Source organism: Mastigoproctus giganteus, chromosome 13, assembly GCF_048544385.1.
Source record: "Mastigoproctus giganteus isolate SK-2022 chromosome 13, ASM4854438v1, whole genome shotgun sequence".
Taxonomy (NCBI): Eukaryota; Metazoa; Arthropoda; class Arachnida; order Uropygi; family Thelyphonidae; genus Mastigoproctus; species Mastigoproctus giganteus.
In genome coordinates, this window is record NC_143587.1 from 108,953,179 (window position 1) to 108,966,917 (window position 13,739).

Consider the following 13,739-nt stretch of genomic DNA (forward strand, 5'->3'; position numbering starts at 1 on the left):
CTTCTGTGGCCATATTGCACCTCCCAAGGTTTTTTGCAGTACTTTGATCCAAGCCCGAGGCGGGAATCGAACCCGCGACCTTGGGGTTGCCGGGCAGGTACTTTACCCACTCGGCTAGCCCGGTCGGCAGCATCATTGGGATCCAACTCCCACAGCCTAGGTTCCAGGTTAACAGCATAGTAATCCAGTGTGTTTGCCCTGCACTGCAATCCCCGGATGGCTCGGCCAGGATCATTTGGCTAGTGGGTTCACCTGCAAGGGTCAACTGTGTCAATAACATGCTCCTACTTTCATGGTGCAAGAGACAGGATTCAGGCTGGTGGAGGTGCAGTTATGAATGATGTCTGGGTAGCCCTGGCATTCTGTTCCCAGGTGCATTTATTGCTTGTTGGGTAGTGGACATCCCATTTGGGCTCTGTGATGGGAATCTAAAAAGATATCAATAATCTTCGTGTTAGGGGTGATCTAGCTCTTTTTATTAAAAAGAGCTCCCATTGCAGAAGTGAATTGGTGGGCCAGATGACATCCATCATGAGATGATCAAAAATCTTTCATCTGAATATATGGATCGGCTGCTTTGTTTGTACAACAGAATCTATCTTGAAGACTGGTTTCTGGTTTCTGGAATAAGCCAATTGTGCTTGCCTTTCCCAAGCCAGGAAAGGATCCAAAACTTCCGAACTATTTTCACCCAATTGTTCTTAAAAAAAGTTGCCACTGCCCATCTCGTGGTATTTAGAAGCAAATGACCTCCTTTCCAAAGTACAATGTGGCTTCTGAAGGAATAGATCAACACTTGAACATTTAATAAGACCGGAAACATCTATTCAAGATGCTTTCCTCAAACATAAGCATCTGGTGTCTATTTTCTTTGATATATAAAATGCATATGACACATCTTGGAGATTTGGAATATAAAAAAATATATCTGTAATCTTCTTGTTAGGGGGGGGGTCATCTAGCTCTTTTTATTAAAAATATATTGTTTTTTGAATCCCTAATTCCAAGTTTGTGTGGAGTCCATTCTCTCTTGACCTTTTTGCCAAGGGAAGGGCTCCTCCAATGTTCAGTTCTAAGTGTTACACTTTTTGCTATTAAAGTTAATTTTTTTACTGACAACTTCCTCCAACTGTAAACAGTGCCTTCTTTGTTGATGACTTTACCCCATCTCTCTATCGTGCTGGTCCAATCTAGTTTAGATTCTGTATCCCAAATGTATGCATCTGCCAGAAACAGCGTACTATGGTGGCTATACCCAGTATGTTGCCAAGTCATATGCATTGCTACTGGAGCATTTTGAACATCACCTGTCTGGAGTTCGTACATCGCAACTGGTAGCCAATATGGCCGCTATAACGTGCAGTCACGTTTTTAAGTGCTCCTGAATTTTGTGTCTAAATATGTGTTTTAAATGTCTAATTATTCAAGAAAAGTGTGCTCATCGATTGATCTTCATTCAAGGACCCCCTAGGTGAGAAAACCTTATTAACTTACTGTGAATTTGGCAATTTATCAGCGTTTTCTATCTGTGTCCTTTGTTGTCAGACCGCATGTGGCTGACATCAGGGCCATAGAGAGGCACCAATATAAAGTGGTTGCCATGCTGGTAGGTTGCACTTCACTGAGGAGGTGCCCTATATCGTGCCAAGCCCAAGCTGCAAGAGTGCTCTACCAATTTGTGTCATATACCATTGTTCCTGCCTTAGAAACACGTATTTTGTGATTCCCCCCGCCATAAACTTTATATGGACAGAATCTATCTTGGAACATAACTTTAGCTGCAAAACAGACCTTACTATTGTCTTCTATGTCCCTGAATACCCCAAGAGGAAGTAGCTGCTTCCTTCTGTGACAAATTTTAAATTGGCTGTTTCCCCCTTCCCTCACATGACTGTGGGGATAGCCCAAATCTTCAACAGAGAGCTGTGCAGCTCCTAATAAATGCACGGACTTGTGTGACCCCCTCAAGATTCTTCTTTTCTTATCCCCTACAAGGATCCACCAAGAGAATCCCGCTAAATCAGGTGAAATTTAGTGAAAGTGCAGATTACTCATTTCTGCCAAACAACAGATGAATCTCCTAATTCTCGAATAGGCAGCTTTCAGTAGAAAACAGGTTGACAAGAGCTAATTTCTGTTTCTGGAATATGCCTTAATCTTTGCCAATGGCCACAGACACATAGATAGCAGTTTACCAGCACGACTTCTCAGTACAGTAGACACTGTTGCCCGTAAAACCCATATACAGTCACTGCCACCTTGTTTTTACGGTGGTAGTGGTTGTATAAGTTTTATGGGCACCACTAAGTGGACTGTTGCCAATGGCCACAGACACATAGATAGCAGTTTACCAGCACGACTTCTCAGTACAGTAGACACTGTTGCCCGTAAAACCCATACAGTCACTGCCACCTTGTTTTTACGGTAGTAGTGTTGTATAAGTTTTATGGGCACCACTAAGTGGACTGTTTTAGCTCTTAAAATCTAAAGGGATTAATTCTTAATCCTTTTAGCTTTTAATTTCTGCTTTCTACAGCATCAGCTCTATTGCCTAAAGGCCAGAGGTGCGAACAATGCTTACTCAGGCCTCTCGAAATCAGTTCATTATATTGAAATTTTCTTCAATATATGGAAACTATTTTCAGTGTAATGACCATGGGAAAATCAAAAAAATTCGCTAAATAGAAAAATTCACTGTATGGAAGTTCATTAAAGATAGGTCTGACTGTATTAGCAATTTAGTCCTTAAGTGGCAATGACCACAGCAGTTCTCCTTGGCATTGATTATACAAGTAGCCCTAGTGATGTTAGTATATACTCATCAGTGACTGTAAAGACAGCAGATAAAAGGTTATAAGTTACTATAATACAATGAAATAACATTATTTAATAATTTAAGATTATCAGTTAAAGTTACTTTTTTTAAAAAATTGATCTGCATTAAATTTTACTAATTATGCAGAGAATAAGAATTAAACTTTGAATTAACAAAGAATTAACAAAGCCTCTGGTAACCAGAACAACCTGATAATGAGAATTTTTAAAAACTCTGTGTATACACTGTCCTACCATTAATATGCCCTGACTTCAATCCTATAGTGAACTTCTGGGTTGAATTGGATTGTTGGGTGCGTGGGAGGAGAGATGACCCAAAAAAGCAGAGCCGAAATAGTCACTGCTTTGAAGACCAAATGGCAGAAAATATCAGAGGACATTTACAAAAACTGGTGGTGAGTGTTCCACAGAGACTAGAGGCTTTCTAAAGCTAAAGATTATTTGTAGTTATGCAGATGTCTAGTTATTAATGTTAGGCTAGTGTAGAGATCTTCTTCCATTAGTTCATAAGTCAAATCTATCATTAGCAAAGCTTCTGCTAACCAGATTATACAAAGAACAACCTGATAATGACAGGTTTTTAAAACCTGTGTGTGTGTGTGTGTGTGTGTGTGGATCCTCCTCATAACCATGTTAGTTCATAATTAATAACCAAATAACCATGTTGGTTCATGAGTTAAACCTTTAGCCTTTCTGATATATGTAATGGTAAAGTAGTAATGATATCAAATGTGTGTATTTTTTTTCCACATTTAATTCTTATCCTCTACATAATTAGTAAATTTTAATGCAGATTGTTTTTTAAAATGGTAACTTTAATCTTAAATTATTGACCTATGTTATTTTATTGTACTATAGTAACTTATAACCTTTCATTTTCTGTCCTTTCAGGCACGGAAGGATTGGTAAGAACATACCACGAAACATTTCATCTGTATCTGATTCTCATCTGTATGTGATTTTCAACTTGAAATAAACAGATATTTTAATGTAAGTTGAAATGCTGTATTCCTCTTTTGACATGGCAAGCCATCTTTCCAAGTGATTCCATAGGATCTCAGTTGTATTTAAATATAGAGGCCAGTGGGGGAGGCAGGTTTGCCAAGGAAGATGCTACATTTATTTGGTTTTTGAAATCAGTCCTACACAATTCTCATCTTATGAGGTGGTATTGTTGTCCTGGAATATCCCCATGCTATCTGGATACAATATCAACAATGCAAGAACCTGGTCTGCAGTAGTAAGACAGTCTTCTGTCCTTGCAAAAGGCTTACAGCAAACAGGGTAACTGCATAGACCTATTGTTTGCCTGTTATGTGATACTAGTTTATATGGGTACTTCCTGTGTGTCAATGAAGGTGAATTTATTTTACTGAACAGGATTTTATAGTGTCACATTTCGATTTTTTGCAGAGATCATGGAAAGAAGTTGTTCTTAATTTTTTGTTTATGCTCTGGGACAGCCACGTAGGAAGTTTACAGGATAGAGACAAGAATATTGCTCTATTGAACATACAGCATAGGTAACTGTTTACTTCCAAATTTATCACTCAGCTAATTCCAGCCTGCCTTGTAATTGTTGCTACATGCTTTTAGTTTGTTTCCACTGATTATAAATCTTTGGTATAGTTTGCATCAGTATTACTTCTGCTGGTGCTCTAGAGGTTGCTTCCACAGCCCAGGCATTGATAGTCCTACTCTTTGTGAACTTTCTGATAGTCATTAGTGACTACACCAATTCCATGAAGTGTCACTTATTAATAAGTATATTTTACTACCTGTCAGGTGCCTCTGTAGCTAGGTGGGCAGGAGCGGCAGTGTGTAGCAGACGCTTCTTGATTAGACCAGGGTTCAAGCCCGTGATCACCAAATATAGAAGATGCAGAAAGGTCCGGGAATGACCACTGCATATCCCCGGAGCAATATGGCCTTAGTTGTTAAGGCTCCTAAAAACCAAATAACAATAACTACCTGTCATTACAAAGTGACAGGTAGTAAAATTCCATTTAGCCTCATTATTCTTACTCTCTTACTCCTTAAAAATTCCATTTAGCAAAATTCCATTTAGTAAAATTCCATTTAGCCTCATAAGTCTTACTCTCACATACTTGGGCTGCTGACTGTCTAATATGCTAATAGGGTAGCATGTAAGAGTAGTTTAGTTGTGTTTGTAAGCATGTAATGCCCTACACAAATATCAACATAATTTTACATATAGTATAGTATTATTATTATTTTTAAAATAATATTCTTACATTTACCAAATTAATGGTTGCTCAGAAAACTATAAACAAACTTATTCAGATTTTGTTTATTTTCCCCATCCCTTCTCTAAATCCCAGATATTCTAGATCGTCATACTATTCCAAGAATGCCATGGCATGACATTGGGATGTACATTGAAGGACATGTTGCCCGAGATATTGCCCGTCATTTTATACAGAGATGGAACTTTGCCAAAGTAAAATCGTTTATACTTTTCATACATTTGACCATTCATGAAATGTTTTCTATGTGTAGAATTTGTTGTAGTTTTATTGTTGAAATATATTTCAATAAATATATCCTTTGTTATAATCGGCTTTATTGCAAAACAAGAGAAAAAAAAAAACATTTATTTTTATAATAAATTAACAGTTTTTTATATTTATGCAGTTTTTCCCCTCATCCTCCTCTCTGATAAACTTTTTTCCTTGCATTTGGATTAATGCAATAATTCTATAATATGAATTTTATCTTCAAAAAGGCCTCTAAGGTTGGGAGAGTACATATCCAGAATTTAAAACAAATACACCAACCGTTTAATTATAATGGTTTAATACTGGAAACTATAAAATGTACCAAATGATACTACACTGTAAAATGATATATGCAAAAGACTGATTTACAAAATAAATATACGATGAAAATTTTAATATACAACAAAATATGTATAAATATAGTGCAAATGCATCAGGAATACATAGCTGTATCTGAATAAATCAGATTATTAATAAAACGGCATCGTTTTAAGTTATATCTCATATTGTGAATACCTTCACAACGAGTTGCCATGATATTGCACTACTTCGAATAAGTAACGCTTCACCTAAGGAGAAGACTAATGTTACTTATTCTCAGATGGATACCACCACCCAGACGGCACCGTTTCAGGGCTATTTGGCCCTTCTTCGGTGGGTGTGTAGGTACCCAAGTGATGCAATGATGGCAAAACAGTTATGAAGTATAACTCCACAATATGAGAGATGCCTGATGGTGTATCATGTATTTAGACTCAAGCGTTTAGGGCATAAGCCTCAAGCTATGAAGGAGTCTAGACTATGTATAAATATAGTGCAAATGCATCAGGAATACATAGCTGTATCTGAATAAATCAGATTATTAATAAAACGGCATCGTTTTAAGTTATATCTCATATTGTGAATACCTTCACAACGAGTTGCCATGATATTGCACTACTTCGAATAAGTAACGCTTCACCTAAGGAGAAGACTAATGTTACTTATTCTCAGATGGATACCACCACCCAGACGGCACCGTTTCAGGGCTATTTGGCCCTTCTTCGTTGTGAAGGTATTCACAATATGAGATATAACTTAAAACGATGCCGTTTTATTAATAATCTGATTTATTCAGATACAGCTATGTATTCCTGATGCATTTGCACTATATTTATACATAGTCTAGACTCCTTCATAGCTTGAGGCTTATGCCCTAAACGCTTGAGTCTAAATACATGATACACCATCAGGCATCTCTCATATTGTGGAGTTATACTTCATAACTGTTTTGCCATCATTGCATCACTTGGGTACCTACACACCCACCGAAGAAGGGCCAAATAGCCCTGAAACGGTGCCGTCTGGGTGGTGGTATCCATCTGAGAATAAGTAACATTAGTCTTCTCCTTAGGTGAAGCGTTACTTATTCGAAGTAGTGCAATATCATGGCAACTCGTTGTGAAGGTATTCACAATATGAGATATAACTTAAAACGATGCCGTTTTATTAATAATCTGATTTATTCAGATACAGCTATGTATTCCTGATGCATTTGCACTATATTTATACATAGTCTAGACTCCTTCATAGCTTGAGGCTTATGCCCTAAACGCTTGAGTCTAAATACATGATACACCATCAGGCATCTCTCATATTGTGGAGTTATACTTCATAACTGTTTTGCCATCATTGCATCACTTGGGTACCTACACACCCACCGAAGAAGGGCCAAATAGCCCTGAAACGGTGCCGTCTGGGTGGTGGTGGTATCCATCTGAGAATAAGTAACATTAGTCTTCTCCTTAGGTGAAGCGTTACTTATTCGAAGTAGTGCAATATCATGGCAACTCGTTGTGAAGGTATTCACAATATGAGATATAACTTAAAACGATGCCGTTTTATTAATAATCTGATTTATTCAGATACAGCTATGTATTTCTGATGCATTTGCACTATATTTATACATAGTCTAGACTCCTTCATAGCTTGAGGCTTATGCCCTAAACGCTTGAGTCTATATACAACAAAATATAAATAAATAAAATATTTAAAGTACAATAAAGATAAAAGCGATAAAACATTGACTGAAGCTTTCGGAGGCTTCTGCCTCCTTTCTCAACAACAATGATGTTTAAGCAACACATCCTTAAGTAACAGGCTCACAGCACACGTGGTTGACCAGGCGCGTGCTCAATATTTCTTCCATACGATCCAGAACCGGAAGCAGCTCGGGAGCGTGGAAATATAAAACGCTCGTCTTTTGCCAGGACCACAGCTTCTAGTAGGGAGTGAAATCGAACACCCCTGTCCCTATTCATACTATTGTTCTCAGACGAGCCTATCCACAAACTCTCTAGCCACTTATGGTCCCAGAACCTATGCGCCCGGTCAATGATGACAGCATTCACCGGGGAGACTTGATGATGTTTCTCCCAGTAATGCTCAGCAATGGCGGTCTCCCCCACATAGCATTCCCCACAGTCCAGGCATTTGACCTCATATACGACCCCACTACTGGAATCCCCAGGAATGGGGTCTTTGACCTGTGACAACACTGTGTGCAACTTCTGATCCGGAAGCTGCACACAGCGTGCCTGAAAGTCACGTAGCATTCTTGAAATTCGATCTGACAAGCCCGGATAGTAGGGAATATAAACTGTGGTGACTGGAACGGACGGTATTCCATGATTAGGCTCCACTTATATTTATCAATGACCCTCTGGGGGTAACCACATTTCATAAGATCCGCCCTAACTTGCCCAATTTCTTTCTCTCTCTCTCTCTCTCTCTCTCTCCTCAGAGGTGCTACAATGCATCCTAACCCTACCCAAAAGTGCCCTGGCCACGCTGTTTTTATGCTGGGCAGTCTGTGCTGACCTATAATTGGTGTACTGGCTCCTACACATGGGCTTCCTAAACACTGTAGTACTAATCCTGGAGCCTTCTCTACTCACCATTACGTCCAGGAATGGGAGGGAACCATTCACTTCCACCCCTGAGGTGAACTGTATAAAAGGAGAGAAATCATTGAGAAAGCTAACTACATCCTCTTCTCTCCCCTTTTGCACCAAAGTGAAAGTGTCATCCACGTATCTCTTCGACTTGCGCATAGGGAACTCCAAACTTGTAAAAACCCTATTTTCTAACTCTTCAATTGCCAGGTTTGCGACAATGGCGCTAATAGGAGAACCCATAGCTGTGCCGTGAACCTGTTTGTACATCACTCCTTTATACAGCAAAGTTGTACTCGAAATAATTCTACACTACAGCATATATCCTCTACACTTAGGTGCAATCTAGTACTTAGGGTATCATCTCTTTGCAGTACACATTCCAACCCATGGGCTATGGGTATACAAGTAAATAATGACACCACATCCAGCGACACCATTATTTCATTCTCCCCTACATTTTGACTTTTAACGAATTTCACAAAATCCACACTGTCTTTAACAATAAACATGGACCGTCCCACTATAGGAGAAATCAGCTGCGCCAGGAATTTTGACAAAGCATAGGTAGGGCTCCCAATAAATGTTATGTGGGGGAGACAGGACGGCGACTAAAAGACCGTCTGGGGGAGCACATGCGAGCTATACAGACAGCAGAGTTCAATAAGTCCTCCATTGCTGAGCATTATTGGGAGAAACATCATCAGGTCTCCTTGGTGAATGCTGTCATCATTGACCGGGCGCATAGGTTCTGGGACCGTAAGTGGCTAAAGAGTTTGTGGATAGGCTCGTCTGAGAACAATAGTATGAATAGGGACAGGGGTGTTCGATTTCACTCCCTACTAGAAGCTGTGGTCCTGGCAAAAGACGAGCATTTTATATTTCCACGCTCCCGAGCCGCTTCAGGTTCTGGATCGTATGGAAGAAATATTTAGCATGCGCCTGGTCAACCACGTGTGCTGTGAGCCTGTTACTTAAGGATGTGTTGCTTAAACATCATTGTTGTTGAGAAAGGAGGCGGAAGCCTCCGAAAGCTTCAGTCAATGTTTTATTGCTTTTATCTTTATTGTATTTTAAATATTTTATTTATTTATATTTTATTGAATATTAAAGTTGCATCGTATATTTATTTTGTAAATCAGTCTTTTGCATATATCATTTTACAGTGTAGTATCGTTTGGTACATTTTATAGTTTCCAGTATTAAACCATTATAATTAAACGGTTGGTGTATTTGTTTTAAATTCTGGATATGTACTCTCCCAACCTTAGAGGCCTTTTTGAAGATATTGTCAGTGTTTATGGCCATACAGTTTTGCAACACATCCGGCAGTTTCAGAAGTGCAGCATAGGAGAGGTTAAGCAGCAACAACAACTAAGATTTGCGTACCGTTGTAGGAAACATGGACTCGTTCCGCATGGATTTAGGATTAAAGCACCGTTTGAGGATGTGCGAATGATGAGGATTATTATGTGGTATCAGAAGAAGGTGTTGAACACTTGGATACAGAAATTACATGATGACTTAAGATGCAATAGGAGATTGATTGGTGTATCTCTAGGTAACATTAGTAGTACACTATCCCCTTTACATTTAACATTTGTCAGGACGTTAGTTCATAATAGGGTTGGTAGGATTGCACATTTATATAAGATGAGGCACATTAGCAAATTCAATATGTTATTGGAAGAACAGGCAAATATGTATAGGGTTAATAAATCTAATTTTATTCATAATCTGAGTGGTAAACCTTTAACTACAGAGCAAGAGGGGGGTATTGGCTTTAGAGCCTAAGTTTGCCTTGTTACCCCCTAAACCTCCGATTACTGAGACAGCTATGGGTATTGAGAGGGCAATTCGTAAATTGCCAGAACCCATTGCTAATCGTATCCGGGTAAAAGCCTCAGCCATCCTATGTCAGGCCAGAAAGGCTACCCCTAATCTCACACATAATCAAATAAAAGCGTTAAAGGAACTTAAGCAGGATGAAGATATTGTGGTTCTGCCGGAAGATAAGGGTAGATCCACAGTAGTATTAAATAGTGATGATTATCATAAAAAAGCCTTAGATTTATTACAGGATGATAATACATACAAGGTCATCTGCAGAAATCCTCTAGCCGGTTTAGAACAACGTGTTGGTCAAACAAAGTACTGGTCTATGCATGCAACGGGGTGTAAGCTGCCCAGGTTTTATGGGCTGCTGAAAACACATAAGGTGGGGGTCCCGTTACGACCCATTATTTCTTTTATTGGGAGCCCTACCTATGCTTTGTCAAAATTCCTGGTGCAGCTGATTTCGCCTATAGTGGGACGGTCCATGTTTATTGTTAAAGACAGTGTGGATTTTGTGAAATTCGTTAAAAGTCAAAATGTAGGGGAGAATGAAATAATGGTGTCGCTGGATGTGGTGTCATTATTTGCTTGTATACCCATAGCCCATGGGGTGGAATGTGTAAAGGTGGCACTGCAAAGAGATGATACCCTAAGTACTAGATCGCACCTAAATGTAGAGGATATATGCTGTGGTGTAGAATTATGTCTTCCGAGTACAACTTTGCTGTATAAAGGAGTGATGTACAAACAGGTTCACGGCACAGCTATGGGTTCTCCTATTAGCGCCATTGTTGCAAACCTGGCAATGGAAGAGTTAGAAAATAGGGTTTTTACAAGTTTGGAGTTCCCTAGGCGCAAGTGGAAGAGATACGTGGATGACATGTTCACTTTGGTGCAAAAGGGGAGAGAAGAGGATGTAGTTAGCGTTCTCAATGATTTCTCTCCTTTTATACAGTTCACCTCAGAGGTGGAAGTGAATGGTTCCCTCCCATTCCTGGACGTAATGGTGAGTAGAGAAGGCTCCAGGCTTAGTACTACAGTGTTTAGGAAGCCCATGTGTAGGAGCCAGTACACCCATTATAGGTCAACACAGACTGCCCAGCATAAAAACAGCATGGCCAGGGCACTTTTGGGTAGGGTTAGGACGCATTGTAGCACCTCTGAGGAGAGAGAGAGAGAGAGAGAAAGAATTTGGGCAAGTTAGGGTGGATCTTATGAAATGCGGTTACCCCCAGAGGGTCATTGATAAATATAATAGAGGCGTGGAGCCTAATCATGGAATACCGTCCGTTCCAGTCACCACAGTTTATATTCCCTACTATCCGGGCTTGTCAGATCGAATTTCAAGAATGCTACATGACTTTCAGGCACGCTGTGTGCAGCTTCCGGGTCAGAAGTTGCACACAGTGTTGTCACAGGTCAAAGACCCCATTCCTGGGGATTTCAGTAGTGGGGTCGTATATGAGGTCAAATGCCCGGACTGTGGGGAATGTTATGTGGGGGAGACAGGACGGCAACTAAAAGACCATCTGGGGGAGCACATGCGAGCTATACAGACCGCAGAGTTCAATAAGTCCGCCATTGCTGAGCATTATTGGGAGAAACATCATCAGGTCTCCCCGGTGAATGCTGTCATCATTGACCGGGTACATAGGTTCTGGGACCGTAAGTGGCTAGAGAGTTTGTGGATAGGCTCGTCTGAGAACAATAATATGAATAGGGACAGGGGTGTTCGATTTCACCCCCTACTAGAAGCTGTGGTCCTGGCAAAAGACGAGCGTTTTATATTTCCCCGCTCCCGAGCCGCTTCCGGTTCTGGATCGTATGGAAGAAATATTGAGCATGCGCCTGGTCAACCACGTGTGCTGTGAGCCTGTTACTTAAGGATGTGTTGCTTAAACATCATTGTTGTTGAGAAAGGAGGCGGAAGCCTCCGAAAGCTTCGGTCAATGTTTTATTGCTTTTATCTATATTGTATTTTAAATATTTTATTTATTTATATTTTATTGTATATTAAAGTTTCATCGTATATTTATTTTGTAAATCAGTCTTTTGCATATATCATTTTACAGTGTAGTATTGTTTGGTACATTTTATAGTTTCCAGTATTAAATCATTATAATTAAACGGTTGGTGTATTTGTTTTAAATTTTGAATATGAACGTTAATTTACTTAATGCAGGAAATAACTATAAGAGAAAATATAAGCATGCACTGCATGATTTAGCAAAAGCACTTAATTCACGCTTAAGCAAGTATAAAGACACCTACAGTAGAGTGTCGATAATCTGAACTAATTGGGACTGGGAGTAGTTCAGACTTCCAATTTTTTTGAATTTTCAAAGTTATCAAAAATACCTTTCTGGAGACTAAAAAAAAAGGTTTAGTAAGTTTAGAGATAACATCACTCAGCTGTACTTACATATTTTTATTCTTAGGTAACAAAACAAATGGAACTTTCAGCCACAATAACACATATGTATGGGTCTTTAATGAAAATAACACATATGTTTGGGTCTTTAATGAAAATAATTACTTATTTTTTGCTGCACCATTTTCAAACTTTGTTTCTAACTCTTTTCAGCAAGAATAGTTGAGTTGAGCAACATTCAGTTTTTTGCTTGTACTAAACCATTGCAGTCTCTAGCATGGTAAATGCCTCGGCATGCGTAGGCCTGGTGTTGATGTCATTTTCTTCATTGTCATCTTCATCCTTATCATTTTCAGGAGCTCTAGGTTCTTTTACATTCACAATTTCGTTTTCATTTAAAACAGGAGACCCTGTAGAATTAATATCATTTTCCATCCACACCCTTGCATCACCTTCATCACAATCTTCAAACCCAGGGTTTGATTAAAACAAGTTGATCATCTCATTCAGTATTTGTTCCTCATCTCCTTCAGTTCAGTTCTGCTCATCTCCTTCAGTTCGATTCTGCTCATCTCCTACGGTTTCTTCTGCAGTAGACAACAGTTTTTTTTTTTTTTTTTTTTTTTAATTCTATGCAGTGAGTGATTCCCACATGTCAGCTAATGTGTAGCAGCTGTCCTTGAGACTGAGCTTTTTAGAAAAGTGCTACAATGCTTTCTGCTAAAAGTAAATGGTGCAGTACTTATTTTTTGTAGATTCTCTTCAACTATTCGATGACTCCCTGGGTCCATAGATTGGAGGAGTGCGGTAACGTTTGATGGAAGAAACATGACCTCGAATCCGTCATCTATTTTGTTCAATGTTTCCACTGAAGGATGTGATGGCGCATTGTCTAGGATAAGCAAGACCTTTCCCATTTCATCTTCTCATTCACGATACTTCTTGATATTCGGAATAAAATCATTGGTAAACTGTATCAGATTAGAAAGTGTGAAATATCAGATTACAAAGTGTTATGTTTAGATAGTACTGTATGTATATTAATTAAGCTATGCACATAAAAGTAAAATTATTTTTATTTTGCTAACCTGTGGATAATATTCTTCTGATTTTCATATATCATTTAATTTTGTTAATTGGTAAGTTAATAAAAGTGTAAGTTTGTGCTTTATATCTTCATTTTTATAGCCTGCGGATAATATTCCTCCAAATTTTCACTTATTAGAATTGCCGTTAAATAGAATC

The 13,739-nt window shown here is 39.0% G+C and overlaps 1 protein-coding gene across 1 annotated transcript in view; it reads left to right on the plus strand.

The window, feature by feature from the left end:
• LOC150076348 (phospholipase D1-like) overlaps window positions 1-13,739 on the plus strand; it is a 601,970-nt gene that overhangs the window by 386,861 nt on the left and 201,370 nt on the right. The window contains exon 19 of the mRNA XM_090387327.1: window positions 5,178-5,296. Coding sequence (XP_090243453.1) covers window positions 5,178-5,296 — 119 coding nt within the window. The remainder of the gene's footprint in view (window positions 1-5,177; window positions 5,297-13,739) is intronic.